This window comes from Aquarana catesbeiana, linkage group LG09 (assembly GCF_042186555.1).
Source record: "Aquarana catesbeiana isolate 2022-GZ linkage group LG09, ASM4218655v1, whole genome shotgun sequence".
Taxonomy (NCBI): domain Eukaryota; kingdom Metazoa; phylum Chordata; class Amphibia; order Anura; family Ranidae; genus Aquarana; species Aquarana catesbeiana.
In genome coordinates this window covers 203,745,321-203,762,108 of record NC_133332.1, presented here as the reverse complement: position 1 = coordinate 203,762,108, position 16,788 = coordinate 203,745,321, and the positions used below count along the sequence as shown (strand labels likewise).

The following is a 16,788-nucleotide window of genomic DNA, read 5'->3' as shown; positions in this document are numbered from 1 at the left end:
GACGAGTTAGGGGAAGATGCCCCCCACCCCGTTTCCATACCATTGCTGGGCGGAAGCGACGTAAAAACATCCGTTCCGCCCATAGCTCTTAAAGAGCTTTTTTTTTTTTTTAATTGCATTTCAGTGTAAATATGAGTTCTGATACGTCACAGAGCCGCAGAACGGGGAGATGCCTATGTAAACAAGGCATTTCCCTGTTCTGCCTAGTGACATGACAGAGATCTACTGCTCCCTGTCATTGGGAGCAGTGATCGCTGTCATGTCAGTGGTAGCCCATCCCCCCTCCCAGTTAGAATCACACCATAGGACACACTTAACCCCCTTGATCGCCCCCTAGTGTTTAACCCCCTTCCCTGCCAGTGTAATTTACACAGTAAATCAGTGCATTTTTATAGCACTGATCGCTGTATAAATGACAATGGTCCCAAAATAGTGTCAAAAGTGTCCGATGTGTCTGCCATAATGTTGCAGTCATGATAAAAAAAAAAAAAAAAAAAAAAAAAATCGCAGATTGCCCGCCATTCTTAATTAAAAAAAAAAAAAAAATATGCCATAAAAACTATCCCCCTTTTGTAGACACTATAACTTTTGCACAAACCAATCAATATACGCTTGTTGCGATTTTTTTTATCAAAAATATGTAGAAGAATACATAACCTAAACTGGGGAAAACTATTTTTTTTCTTTTATATATTTTTGGGGGATATTTATTATAGCAAAAAGTAAAAAAAAATGTTTTTTTTTCCCCAAAATTGTCGCTCTTTTTTTTGTTTATAGCAGAGGTGATCAAATACCACCAAAAGAAAGCTCTAGTTGTGGGAAGGGAAAAAAAGGACATCAATTTTTTTTGGGTGCAACGTCACATGACCACGCAATTGTCAGTTAAAGCGACGCAGTGCTAAATCGCAAAAAGTGCTCTGGTCAGGACGAGGGTAAAATCTTCCAGGGCTGAAGCTGTTAAATGTGTCCCATCCCGTCGAGCTCACGCGCAGAAGCGTCCACATATGAAAACGGTGTTCAAACCACACTTGTGAGGTATCACCGCGATCGGTAGAGCGAGAGCAATAATTCTAGCCCTAGACCTCCTCTGTAAATCAAAACATGCAACCTGTAGAATTATTTAAACGTCGCCTATGGAGATTTTTAAGGGTAGAAGTTTGTCGCCATTCCACGAGCGTGCGCAATTTTGAAGCGTGACATGTTGGGTATCAATTTACTCGGCGTAACATTATCTTTTCACAATATATACATATTTATATATTTATAATATATATAAACAAATTGGGCTAACTTTACTGTTGTCTTATTTTTTAATTGAAAAAATTGTATTTTTTTCCAAAAAAAGTGCGCTTGTAAGACCGCTGCACAAATACGGTGTGACAGAAAGTATTGCAACGACCGCCATTTTATTCTCTAGGGTGTTAGAAAAAAAATGTATAATGTTTGGGGGTTCTAAGTAATTTTCTAGCAAAAAAAAAAAAAACTGTTTTTAACTTAAACAACAAATCTCAAAAAGAGGCTTGGTTCTTAGTGGTTAAAAAATATGATTTAAATCAAGCCTGCACAGAAGAAATGAATATATATGGGAGCTGTTTACCTGCCAAAGCATTTGTATTTATTTCTATCCAGTCCTGTGATTTTCACAGCTCTGCAGAAAAGCACAGCGCTGTGTGCCACGGTTGAACAGCCCATAGATGAGTACATTTTTGTTCATTCACCCCAGAAGGATAAAAGTAAAAAAAATGACTTGATACTTGAATCCTCTACGCTCCGCATTTGTATTCTGACAGCAGGGAGACTGAACCGCTGTTGACTCATCGACAGTCCCATTCACTTTAATGGGACGGCTGGTGATGCGGCAGTGACACAACAAGGTGAGGGATGTGGTGGCAGCAGGTGAGTGGATGCCTGATAACAGGCTCTGCCATGATGGATCTGAAATGACAGGTGCTCTTTAAAATGTAAGGACTCTTTTTGCTGGTAGTTAGAATCTTTAATATTTGCAAACAAACTGAAGGTTTCCTATCTAGAACAATAAGCTGTCAGGTTAGTAAAACAGCGATATCAGAACCGATTCAATCATACAGTTTGTAGTGTACATAGATTTGCAAAACAATGGGATAAAGGAATATTCCTGAACTTTGGTTTATCTCATGGTTATTGTGAATTGTGTGAATGCATCAATGCAGTGCATGTTATCTCAGCTTGCAGAGCTTGGATTCATTGAATATGTTTACCAAAAATGTAAATATTACAGAATATACAGCCTCATGCTACATAACTAAGCTCCATTTCATGCTGAATAAACGAAATTATTAGTTCATCTTAAATAGAAAACAATTTTTCTTTACAAAGGTTTTTTTATTAACCACTTCCGGACCGCCCACTGTCGTTTTATGTTGGTACTTTGAAGAGGAATATCGCTGTTATGGCAGCAGCTAGCTGCCATAACCCCGGTATCCTCCTCTTCAGTGAGCGGTCTGGTTTCAGATAAAAGTGGTCTCTGCAGCGGATTTGCCACAAGATCGCTTTTATCAGCGGTGGGAGAGGGCCCCCCCGCCGTACTCAGATGCCCTCCGCCGCTTACCGGAGCCGTCGGCAGGAGGCAATCGGATCTTCACCCTTGCTGGGCATGGAGACGAGTGAGGGGAAGAAGATGGCCTCCACCCGTCTCCATAACAATGCAGGGCGGAAGCGACGTCAAAACATCACTTCCACCCATAGCTCTTAAAGGGCCATTTATTTTTTGACAATTGACAATTTTTATTTTTTTTTATTGCATTTTAGTCTAAATATGAGATCTGAGGTCTTTTTGACCCCAGATCTCATATTTAAGAGGTCCTGTCATGCTTTTTTTCTATAACAAGGGATGTTTACATTCCTTGTAACAGGAATAAAAGTGACTTTTTTTTTTTTTAAAGTGTAAAAATAAAAAATAAAAGGTAAAATAAATAAGAAAACATTTTTTTTTTTTAAATGCGCCCCGTCCCGACGAGCTCGCGCGCAGAAGCGAACGCATACGTGAGTAGCGCCCGCATATGAAAAGGGTGTCCAAACCACACATGTGAGGTATCACCACGATCGGTAGAGTGAGAGCAATAATCCTAGCCCTAGACCTCCTCTGTAACTTAAAACATGCAACCTGTATAATTTTTTAATGTCGCCTATGGAGATATTTAAGGGTAAAAGTTTGTCGCCATTCCACAAGCAACCGTAATTTTGAAGCGCGACATGTTGGGTATCAATTTACTTGGTGTAACATTATCTTTCACAATATAAAAAAAAAAAAAAAAAAATGGGCTAACTTTACTGTTGTCTTATTTTTGTAAGACCACTGCGCAAATACGGTGTGACAGAAAGTATTGCAATGACCGCCATTTTATTCTCTAGGGTGTTAGGGGAAAAAAAAAAAAAGTATAATGTTTGGGGGTTCTAAGTAAATTTTCTAGCAAAAAAATCTGTTTTTAACTTGTAAACAACAAATCTCGGAAAGAGGCTCTGTCCTTAAGTGGTTACATAGCATGGATATAGATAGACAGAGATAGAGATATATATTATCTATCTATAAAATGAATCAACTGACAGGCCACAATACATGAGACATTACAAAGAGTTCAAATCCAAAGTGAAGAGAAAAGCAATTACAGTGAGTAAAATAATACACTCGGTAAGCTAAACCACTGTAAGCAAGGTAATTTTCAAGTGTTCATTGAAAAAGAAGTATAAAAATCTGTAAAAAACAATAACAAGTAAAAACAAAAAAAGTTAGAGGCGACCGAGCCTTAAAACTGTAGAGAGAAACACTGAGTTATTATCCCTTTTCAGCCGTATAGCCGTATGGCTGTCAGTCTGTTATGGTGTAGAGAGAGATATAGTGTGAGGAGGACTTCTAAAAAGAGAAGAAGGGTGAGAATGTTTTAGAGAGAAAAGAAAGTAAGGAGAAAAAGAAGATAGGGTGGTCTCAGAGGGCAATGTTTCTAAAAGTATCATAGAGTCAGTAGTGTTTGGTCAAAGCGTGATGGGAGAACATAGGAAATCCAGGGCTGCCAGACTCGTAGAAACTGGTTGTGGCAATCAGAAAGTATAGCTGTTAACTTTTCATTGACCAGAATATTGTTCATGCGATGTTTTACTGCTTCAAAACTGCTTTCGCTATAGTTAATATCTTTGCGACAAAGAGGTGCATTGCCAGCTTGCGTCCTAAAATAGAAGACAATTTTTAGATCGATTTTTACTCCAAAAGCATTTTATTAAAATACATTTGATTTAAATAAAAAAAAAAAAAAAAATCAGATTTTGATTTTTTTTTTTTTTAAATCATTGATTTTTATCCACCCTTTGCTTCCTGGCGAACTCTCATGAGAGTGAGAGAGAGCTGTGCATATTATAAGCCTAGGCTTTTCACCAGACAAGAAACAGGAAGTGGGCTGTAGAAGGTATTTACTGGCAGAAAAAAAAGGTTTTACTACCCAAAGTTAAAACAACAACAAGGGCAGAAGATTTAATAGATGGAAAGATAAAAAAAAATGACTGAAGTTCCGCTTTAACACTAAGCTGGCCATACGCCAGGTCCTGACAAATTTTGATCGGTGTTTGCCTGGCATTGCTTAACATTTGTTGAATTTTTTTTCTCAATTTGTGGCTGCAGACAATCAGCTGTCTTTGATTGGGAAAATCCCAACAGGTTGTAGATGTAGATGGATAGATCAACTTTTGTAGAACAAGAGTGCCCATACATGGATTCAAATTCAGCCAGTCCCTGTTTAACCAACCTAATTTTGATCCATGTATGGCCGGCTTTAGTATAGATTGTGAAATCTGCTCACTGGCTGAGAAAAAAAAAAAAAAAACCCTAACTGTATATGGAGAGCTATGCAGGTATTGTCCACCACTGCTTGGCTCCTTCCATTAGCATGCTCATTGAGTTGCTTCTTCCTTTCCCAGTCTGAGTTCTGCTGTGCAGCACTGAAAGAGGCTGTAAGCAAGCCAAATTCAGGTACTGCCACTGGTTGCATTCAAAAATGACATTTCATTACATATTAATGAACACAGAGCTGCAGTATTTTTTGTGATTTTTAATATCTGACTGGAGCTTTAAATGTTCCACAGCTGCGATATAAGTCTATGTATATCTGAAATGATATGATGTTTAAATCTCCATCAAAAGTTTGTTTACGTGACGCTAATCCCATAAAACACTTGCCATATCAGTCAGCTGACTGCCAAAAATATCTCAAATATTTATATAACGGCCATGAAAAATAATAAAGAATAGGCAGGCAGGTGTGAATAATATGTTGGATTCTGCTGGAGCCTCGCACAAGGCCAAGAACACCGCTGTGCTGACGCTTTGCACACAGACCCTGAAAATCGGTACTTATTAAAATGCCTCTGAACGGTTTCTGAGTCCTAACAGTTCGGATGATCACAAAGAGGCCAGCTACCATCAATTGTCAGCACGCTGGAAAATTTTTGCGTCCAAAGTTAAAATTAAAATTTAAAAAACATCAAAAAGGGTTGGACCTTTTACCCATCTGGGGTATAAGGTGCTGGGGGTAACTGGTGTCAGGGCGAAGCTTGGAGGATGGGCAGCCCCCTCAAAACCTTTGGGGCAATCATCACCAGTCAGGTTCACCATTCAGCTCCATTTTACACCACTTGCTTGTAAACCCTCACCTTGCAAAACAACCCATTTAGTTTAAAATAGATGAAAATGAAAGGCAAAACATTTGTTATAGATATAAAAACATTATAAATACCCCCCCCCCTTTTTATAAGTGATCACATTTCCTCTGTTCTCAGTTAAATGAGAGCTGGGAAAGATAAACAACAGCATTCTGATCTTCCCAGCGAATGGCTGTGCAGGGGAGGCATGTCAGGACAAGTCTGATCATTGAAAAAGGGCAGGCTGAGTTCCCAGCACAGCTAGAGAACTGACCACACTGTGCTCTCATGCCTAGTGTGGTCGGTTTCTAATAGGAAAGAAGATGGACTGGTAAGAACACCAGGGTTTTTCACACAAAAAGCAATACAAACAGAACAGGATACTTTTCCATACAAGTACATGGTACAGCAGGCACATATTATGAATATGAAATGTTGGGTTTACATATTCTTTAACTAGAAATACGCCAATGAGAACAAATCATTTGCTTTTTTTTTTTTTTTTTTTGCTTTTTTTGGACAGAAGCAGGGCCGTCACTGCCAGAAAAATGAAGTCACAGCCCATGACCGGTCCTCTTAGAACATGACTTTTCCCGAGCCCCCTGCTGCTATTACAAACCACTAATAGTTTATTTATACTTCTGATGCGTAGCGGGACACGGAGCTGTCAAAAAAGCAACCCGATATCGGAGCTGGACGTTTGATTGAAGCCCCCGGCTAGGCCTCATCTCCTCCCTTTAAATCAGGTTTAGATAGATAAATGTCAGACTTTGAGCGCACTCAAAACGGGACTTATCAGATGGCACTCACACTTGGCAGCCACAAGAAAAAAATCCTAAATAATGCATAGAGGAAAAGAGAGAGCGACGATAGCGCGGCACAGCGTCGTCTCTATAACCTACACCAGAGATGGACTGGCAGGGGTAAGGTTACGCTTGGCGCAGTTTTGCAAAAGTAATCAGAGAAGGAACTTTCAATTTTCTTTTTGTGTACGGCGATACAAAACTGCCAGTGTTGCCGGTAGTTTAGTCCCTCTTGTTTTACCATAACAGAGTCATATAATCTCAAACACAGACTCTCCTGTATAATATATATATATGAGTGTTAAAGCCCAACTCTAGACAACTTTTTAGTTTTAGATGGTATGGGGAAGTGGGAAAAAAAATATTTTTTGTTTTTTTATTTCTGTCTGTGACACCATCAGAGGGAGACTTTCCCTCACTGTCCCCAACAGGCCTGTACACAAAATAGGGAGTGAGGTTGTCATCAGGACAGGAAGCCATGGACAGCAATAAAAACCCATCACTCTTCTAAAAATGTGCTTTGGTTCCACATTGGACAAATTTCACCTCGCTTCCAATCCTGGCAGGAAGTGCGGGGAAATCTCCCCAATACAGACACAGACCACAATAAAAACCTGACAGAGGCTCTATCAAAAATGAAAGGAAAGTTTGGGCTAGGGTTGGCCATTAAAGTGGTTATAACCCCTCATACACACAGTGAAGTGACTGGACTCTGATACACAGGGATTAAACAAATCTTCCTACATAAGTTGTACCTGTTTATCTGCTGTCCTCTCTTCTCTACATCCACTCAAAGTCCAGCATTTATAAAAGATAGACTGAGCTGTCAAGAAAAAAAAAAGGGGCGGAGAGCTAAAGTTACAGTCTGCAGAGCTCTGCGAGGAGAGCACTGAGAGCTGATTGGAGGGAAAGGGACACCCCCCCCTTCATATAGCACACAGGAACAGAGCTGAGGTCCCTCCCCTGTCACCATTTTTCTCTTGGTGTCAGGAAAACTTGTCAGAAATGATTCGTGCTGATAACTGAGGAATGAAGCAGCAGACAAAACTGACACTTTTGAGACAAGTACACACTATAGAGGGATATGTTTTGTTCACATTTCATGTCTGAGGTTTACAACCACTTTAAATATTGTTCATAGATCAACCCCTTCATGTCATCTCAAAATGACAGCAGCCACCACACAGAAACAGATCAGCCTGTATTGGTGGAGCTTGGTGTACTATTAAATTACAATCAATGGGAAACATTTCTGAACTCCAACTCTCAGCTTGCAGTTGTTTTGGAGTTCCCAAGAGGACTATCATAAAACCAAACAAATGTATGGATCTCATTATTATAATACCCAAAAACAAAAAAATCATATTCTGCAGATTACTAATTCTTAAAAACATGGTGGCTGCATTTGTTTTCTTTTATTTTTTCCTCAATTTTCATCTGGCCAGTAAGGCTTCATGTAGACAGGTCGTTATTTAACCTCTCCTGAATGATTTAACTTGACAGCTAGAAACCAACATCTAAGAATGACCGTTTAGCCGCGTTTACATGCCTTGTTTGTGTCTAAAAGCATTTTTTTTTGGTTAAAATAAAAAATTTCTGTAAACAAAAAACGCTTCTAAAGGGGAGTTACCGCGTTTAGCAGCGTTTACAAGCTGTTACAGCCATTTGGCGTTTTAAGTGCCTCTAAACATCCGTTCTGAACGCATTTTTTTTACTTTCCAAGAAATGCTGCTCAAATCAACTGCCTAGAAACCACTATAAAGGATACATGGACTGATCAGATAACAGAGGAGAGTTTAGGGGCAGCTGAAAAAAAAAATGCCCAACTGCTCCTAAATGTCTATTTACAGGCAGCAGTGTACATGAGGCCTTAGTGTTAAATGGTTTGTCTCAACCCTCTAACTACCACTTTTGCTGGCAAGCTGTTAGGAAGTTAAACAAATGACAGACTTACTGGCAAGATCATCAGCTGAAAATAAAAGCAAAATGCCCTAAAACAGGAAAACTAAAGCAGCCACAACATCTAAGAATCGGTAAGCTGCAAAATATTATTTTTTTTATTGTGGGGTCTAATAACACCTCTAGACAAATCTTTTCCTGACACAAGCAACAAACAAGAATGTCAGGGACAGAAATGTGGAAGCAGCCAGTGTTGTCTTGTCAGTGGAGGTTCAAATGCCATTAGCATCATCCTCATCCCGAAGGAAGGATTGGAATGACAGCTCTGGAGGTTGCACCTTCAAGGCGATGACAGATCCCACGTTTCCATCCTGTCAGTGCCCTTCAAATTTCAACTTTTATAAAACTTCAGAAGATTGAACTTTCATGAAGACAGAAAAGAATTCCACAATGTTCCTTTGTATGTTTCACCTGATGCTGAGGAAACAAGACATCATGAACGCAGCGTTTTACAGAAACTCAGCACCGCCAACCTAAACCCACAAGGAGAGGAGACCCAATCCAAGGCCTAAACTTATCTGATGGACCAGACTTAAACGGCCTCTCTGTGTTTCCACACCACAAGCCCTCATAATATTTACATCCTGATCCTATAAAGAAAATCACAGGCTGCAAAATACCTGAATTACACGGAGTACGTCTGAACTAAGCGCCTAAAGCTCTCGGCCATCAGATAGGTAAAGAGCGGAGGAGGGGAAACAATATTTATTCCACCTCTCAGAACTGCCACCGGACACAACTCACAAACCAAAGAGAACCGAGACAATGCAAACTTCATCAGACGGAACTAAATGATGTGATCACACATGGGAGAGATCACCGAGAACTACAACAGGCACATCGAAAATGAAGGACATACCTGGGCAGCATTATACACTCAATGCCAACCTACAGATATATCATTTTATAAAGAATGACATAAAAACACAACACAATGCACTATGAATAAAAAGCAAACATGCAAATGGAACATGTGTACATGCATGGCTATAAATATATATATAACAAACACACACAGACAGAAAATACATTTTGTCAGAACTTGTAAGCAGAAATCTGGCATGTCATAACAGGAAGTCATTAAAAAAAAAAAAAAGGAGCAAAACATATTATAAACAGAAGCTCCATGTGCCAAACCTGCCCCCCCCCCCCCCCAGCCTGCAATGAAGATCCAGCCACACAGGTAGCCCAATTCTGGGGGACCCTGCAAGATGGGGCAATACCTGGAGGGAGAGATTCCTAGTGACTGTGATATATGTGGAAGAGAGGTGATGCTGGTGAGAGTGGCAGAGTGTCATCTGACAGGCCCTGGGGGGCTCCCCATCATTTACTCTCTGCACTTTAACCCTGCCACTGGTGTCTGCAATTACAGCCCATCACCCCACCAGGCAATGCTGGGACTTGTAGTACCTCCCTGGCCAATTGCATATTATCTTTCCACTGCAAGTGATCTGTAAAGCTGTGTTAGTTCATGTCACAGTACATGCTGGGCACACTGTACCCACATAACCTATACTACCCCACTCATAGTATGATCTATGGGGGGGGTGACATGGTATGATCTATGGGAGTGACATAGTATGATCTATGGGAGTGACATAGTATGATCTATGGGGGGTGACATGATCTATGGGGGGTGACATGATCTATGGGGGGGTGACATGATCTATGGGGGGGTGACATGATCTATGGGGGGGTGACATGATCTATGGGGGGGTGACATAGTATGATCTATGGGGGGTGACATAGTATGATCTATGGGGTGACATAGCCCCCAGTACCCTGGTCTCGGGTGACATAGTATGATCTATGGGGGTGCCATGATCTATGGGGTGACATAATTTATGGGGGGTGACATACTATGATCTATGGGGGTGACATGATCTATGGGGGTGACATAGTATGATCTATGGAGGTGACATGATCTATGGGGGAGACATGATTTATGGGGGTGACATGCTATGATCTATGGGGGTGACATGCTATGATCTATGGGGGAGACATGATTTATGGGGGTGACATGCTATGATCTATGGGGGTGACATAGTATGATCTATGGGGGTGACATGATCTATGGGGGGTGACATGATCTATGGGGTGCCATAGCCCCCAGTACCCTGGTCTGGGGTGACATAGTAGCTGAGTACCATATGGGGGTGTGATGGGATGGAGTCCCCCTTTAGCTCAGGCCATGTTATGGGATGACTCAGTAGTCAGTGTTATGTTGCTCATCCCCCCACACTCCGGGCCGTACACACGGGGTAATGTCGGGGTTGTCAGGAAAGTTGTATGGAGGAGCACCCGGGGGAGATGAGGGCTCGGTCCGGTTGCACACAGCCCGCACACACTCGGTCCTCACTGCCGGTCACACTCACCCAGAGGCAGGAAATGTTTGGTGTCCATGGCGGCTCCTGGGGCCCCTGTGGCTGCACTCTCCCCGGGGCCACACAGTCCAGGTTGGGGGAGGCCGAGGCGGACGAGTTGCTGCAAACTCACCAACAATGTAAGTGAAGTCTGTGAGAGAGGGAGAGCGGCGCTGGCTGTACTGAGGGGCCCCGCCAGGGGGGAGCGACGGACGGCGGGCGCTGAGCACACAGACACTCCGACTCAGCCCAGACCCTCTATACGTCCGGGGGAGGGACTCACCTCACCTATATAGATACCCACTGTGTCACCTGTATAGATCATGTACTACCCACTGTGTCACCTGTATAGATCATGTACTACCCACTGTGTCACCTGTATAGATCATGTACTACCCACTGTGTCACCTGTATAGATCATGTACTACTACCCACTGTGTCACCTGTATAGATCATGTACTACTACCCACTGTGTCACCTGTATAGATCATGTACTACTACCCACTGTGTCACCTGTATAGATCATGTACTATCCACTGTGTCACCTGTATATATCATGTACTACCAACTGTGTCACCTGTATAGATCATGTACTACTACCCACTGTGTCACCTGTATAGATCATGTACTACTACCCACTGTGTCACCTGTATAGATCATGTACTACTACCCACTGTGTCACCTGTATAGATCATGTACTATCCACTGTGTCACCTGTATACCTTGTATACTACCCACTGTGTCACCTGTATATATCATGTACTACCCACTGTGTCACCTGTATAGATCATGTACTACTACCCACTGTGTCACCTGTATAGATCATGTACTACTACCCACTGTGTCACCTGTATAGATCATGTACTACTACCCACTGTGTCACCTGTATAGATCATGTACTATCCACTGTGTCACCTGTATACCTTGTATACTACCCACTGTGTCACCTGTATATATCATGTACTACCCACTGTGTCACCTGTATAGATCATGTACTACCCACTGTGTCACCTGTATATATCATGTACCACTACCTACTGTGTCACCTGTATATATCATGTACTACCCACTGTGTCACCTGTATAAAGCATGTACTACTACCCACTGTGTCACCTGTATAGATCATGTACTATCCACTGTGTCACCTGTATATATCATCTACTACCCACTGTGTCACCTGTATATATCATGTACTACTACCCACTGTGTCACCTGTATATATCATGTACTACCCACTGTGTCACCTGTATATATCATGTACTACTACCCACTGTGTCACCTGTATATATCATGTACTACTACCCACTGTGTCACCTGTATAGATCATGTACTATCCACTGTGTCACCTGTATATATCATCTACTACCCACTGTGTCACCTGTATAGATCATGTACTACCCACTGTGTCACCTGTATATATCATGTACCACTACCTACTGTGTCACCTGTATATATCATGTACTACCCACTGTGTCACCTGTATAAAGCATGTACTACTACCCACTGTGTCACCTGTATAGATCATGTACTATCCACTGTGTCACCTGTATATATCATCTACTACCCACTGTGTCACCTGTATATATCATGTACTACTACCCACTGTGTCACCTGTATATATCATGTACTACCCACTGTGTCACCTGTATATATCATGTACTACTACCCACTGTGTCACCTGTATATATCATGTACTACTACCCACTGTATCACCTGTATATATCATGTACTACCCACTGTGTCACCTGTATATATCATGTACTACTACCCACAGTGTCACCTGTATATATCATGTACTACCCACTGTGTCACCTGTATATCTCATGTACTACTACCCACTGCATCGTCATCTGTATATATCATCTACTACCCACTGTGTCACCTGTATATATCATGTACTACTACCTACTGTGTCACCTGTATATATCATGTACTACCCACTGTGTCACCTGTATATAGCATGTACTACTACCCACTGTGTCACCTGTATAGATCATATACTATCCACTGTGTCACCTGTATATATCATGTACTACCCACTGTGTCACCTGTAAATATCATGTACTACCCACTGTGTCACCTGTATATATCATGTACTACTACCTACTGCGTCACCTGTATATATCATGTACTACCCACTGTGTCACCTGTATATATCATGTACTATTACCCACTGTGTCACCTGTATATATCATGTACTACCCACTGTGTTACCTGTATATATCATGTACTACCCACTGTGTCACATGTATATATCATGTACTACTACCCACTGTGTCACCTGTATATATCATGTACAACCCACTGTGTCACATGTATATATCATGTACTACTACCCACTGTGTCACCTGTATATATCATGTACTACTACCCACTGTGTCACCTGTATATATCACGTACTACCCACTGTGTCACCTGTATAGATCATGTACTATCCACTGTGTCACCTGTATAGATCATGTACTACCCACTGTGTCACCTGTATATATCATGTACTGCCCACTGTGTCACCTGTATATATCATGTACTATTACCCACTGTGTCACCTGTATATATCATGTACTACCCACTGTGTTACCTGTATATATCATGTACTACCCACTGTGTCACATGTATATATCATGTACTAATACCCACTGTGTCACCTGTATATATCATGTACTACTACCCACTGTGTCACCTGTATATATCACGTACTACCCACTGTGTCACCTGTATATATCATGTACTACCCACTGTGTCACCTGTATATATCATGTACTACTACCCACTGTGTCACCTGTATATATCATGTACTACCCACTGTGTCACCTGTATATATCATGTACTACTACCCACTGTGCCACGTGTATATATCATGTCCTACCCACTGTGTCACCTGTATATATCATGTACTACTACCCACTGTGTCACCTGTATATATCATGTACTACCCACTGTGTCACCTGTATATATCATGTACTACTACCCACTGCATCGTCATCTGTATATATCATCTACTACCCACTGTGCCACCTGTATATATCATGTACTACTACCCACTGTGTCACCTGTATATATCATGTACTACTCACTGTGTTACCTGTATATATCATGTACTACTACCCACTGCATCGTCATCTGTATATATCATCTACTACCCACTGTGTCACCTGTATATATCATGTACTACTACCTACTGTGTCACCTGTATATATCATGTACTACCCACTGTGTCACCTGTATATATCATGTACTACTACCCACTGTGTCACCTGTATAGATCATGCACTACCCACTGTGTCACCTGTATATATCATGTACTACCCACTGTGTCACCTGTATATATCATGTACTACTACCCACTGCATCGTCATCTGTATATATCATCTACTACCCACTGTGTCACCTGTATATATCATGTACTATTACCCACTGTGTCACCTGTATATATCATGTACTATTACCCACTGTGTCCCCTGTATATATCATGTACTACCCACTGTGTTACCTGTATATATCATGTACTACCCACTGTGTCACATGTATATATCATGTACTACTACCCACTGTGTCACCTGTATATATCATGTACAACTACCCACTGTGTCACCTGTATATATCACGTACTACCCACTGTGTCACCTGTATATATCATGTACTACCCACTGTGTCACCTGTATATATCATGTACTACTACCCACTGTGTCACCTGTATATATCATGTACTACCCACTGTGTCACCTGTATATATCATGTACTACTACCCACTGTGTCACGTGTATATATCATGTCCTACCCACTGTGTCACCTGTATATATCATGTACTACTACCCACTGTGTCACCTGTATATATCATGTACTACTACCCACTGTGTCACCTGTATATATCATGTACTACCCACTGTGTCACCTGTATATATCATGTACTACTACCCACTGCATCGTCATCTGTATATATCATCTACTACCCACTGTGTCACCTGTATATATCATGTACTACCCACTGTGTCACCTGTATATATCATGTACTACTACCCACTGTGTCACCTGTATATATCATGTACTACCCACTGTGTCACCTGTATATATCATGTACTACCCACTGTGTCACCTGTATATATCATGTACTACTACCCACTGTCTCACCTGTATATATCATGTCCTACCCACTGTGTCACCTGTATATATCATGTACTACTACCCACTGCATCGTCATCTGTATATATCATGTACTACCCACTGTGTCAGCTGTATATATCATGTACTACTACCTACTGTGTCACCTGTATATATCATGCACTACCCACTGTGTCACCTGTATATATCATGTACTACTACCCACTGTGTCACCTGTATAGATCATGTACTACCCACTGTGTCACCTGTATATATCATGTACTACCCACTGTGTCACCTGTATATATCACGTACTACTACCCACTGTGTCACCTGTATATATCATGTACTACCCACTGTGTGACCTGTATATATCACGTACTACTACCCACTGTGTCACCTGTATATATCATGTACTACCCACTGTGTCACCTGTATATATCATGTACTACCCACTGTGTCACCTGTATATATCATGTACTACTACCCACTGTGTCACCTGTATATATCATGTCCTACCCACTGTGTCACCTGTATATATCATGTACTACTACTCACTTTGTCACCTGTATATATCATGTACTACTACCCACTGTGTCACCTGTATATATCATGTACTACCCACTGTGTCACCTGTATATATCATGTACTACCCACTGTGTCACCTGTATATATCATGTACTACCCACTGTGTCACCTGTATACCTTGTATCCTACACAATGTGCCACCTGTATACCTTGTATACTACCCACTGTATCACCTGTATATATCATGTACTACCCACTGTGTCACCTGTATACCTTGTATCCTACCCACCATATCACCTGTGTATATCACATATTACCCACTGTGTCACCTGGATACCTTGTATACTACCCACTGTGTCACCTTTATATATCATGTACTGCCCACTGTGTCACCTGTATATATCATGTACTACCTGCTATGTCACCTGGATACATTGTATCTTACCCACCATGTCACCTATATATATATATCATGTACTACCCGCTGTGTCACATGTATACTTTGTATCCTACCCGCCATGTCACCTATATATATATATATATATATATATCATGTACTACCTGCTGTGTCACCTGTATACCTTTTATCCTACCCACCATGTTACATATATAAATCATGTACTACCCATTGTGTCAGCTGTATACCTTGTATCCTACCCACCATGCCACCTATATATATATATCATGTACTACCCACTGGTCACCTGAATACCTTGTATCCTACCCACCATGTTACCTATATATATCATGTACTACCCACTGTGTCAGCTGTATACATCATATACTGCCCACTGTGTCACCTGTATACCTGTATACTACCCACTGTGTCACCTGTATATACCATGTACTACCCACTGTGTCACCTGTATACCTTGTATCCTACCCACCATGTCACCTGTATATATCATGTACTACCCACTGTGTCACCTGGATACCTTGTATACTACCCACTGTGTCACCTTTATATATCATGTACTACCCACTGTGTCACCTGTATATATCATGTACTACCCGCTGTGTCACCTTTGTACATTGTATCTTACCCACCATGTCACCTATATATATATATCATGTACTACCCGCTCTGTCACCTGTATACCTTGTATCCTACCCACCATGTTACATATATAAATCATGTACTACCCACTGTGTCAGCTGTATACCTTGTATCCTACCCACCATGTCACCTATATATATCATGTACTACCCACTGTGTCACCTGTATATATCATGTACTACCTGCTATGTCACCTGGATACATTGTATCTTACCCACCATGTCACCTATATATATATATATCATGTACTACCCGCTGTGTCACCTGGATACCTTGTATCCTACCCACCATGTTACATATATAAATCATGTACTAT

The 16,788-nt window shown here is 41.2% G+C and overlaps 1 protein-coding gene across 3 annotated transcripts in view; it reads right to left on the bottom strand.

Moving 5' to 3' along the window:
- RXRA (retinoid X receptor alpha) overlaps nucleotides 1-10,968 on the bottom strand; it is a 310,855-nt gene extending 299,887 nt beyond the window's left edge. For 2 of the 3 annotated variants that reach the window (XM_073599591.1, XM_073599593.1), the window contains exon 1: nucleotides 10,802-10,968. In XM_073599591.1, the coding sequence (XP_073455692.1) occupies nucleotides 10,802-10,829 (28 nt within the window). In that variant the 5' untranslated portion in view covers nucleotides 10,830-10,968. The remainder of the gene's footprint in view (nucleotides 1-10,801) is intronic. The other variant, XM_073599592.1, reaches the window with a different exon arrangement.
- Nucleotides 10,969-16,788: the final 5,820 nt, after the last annotated feature.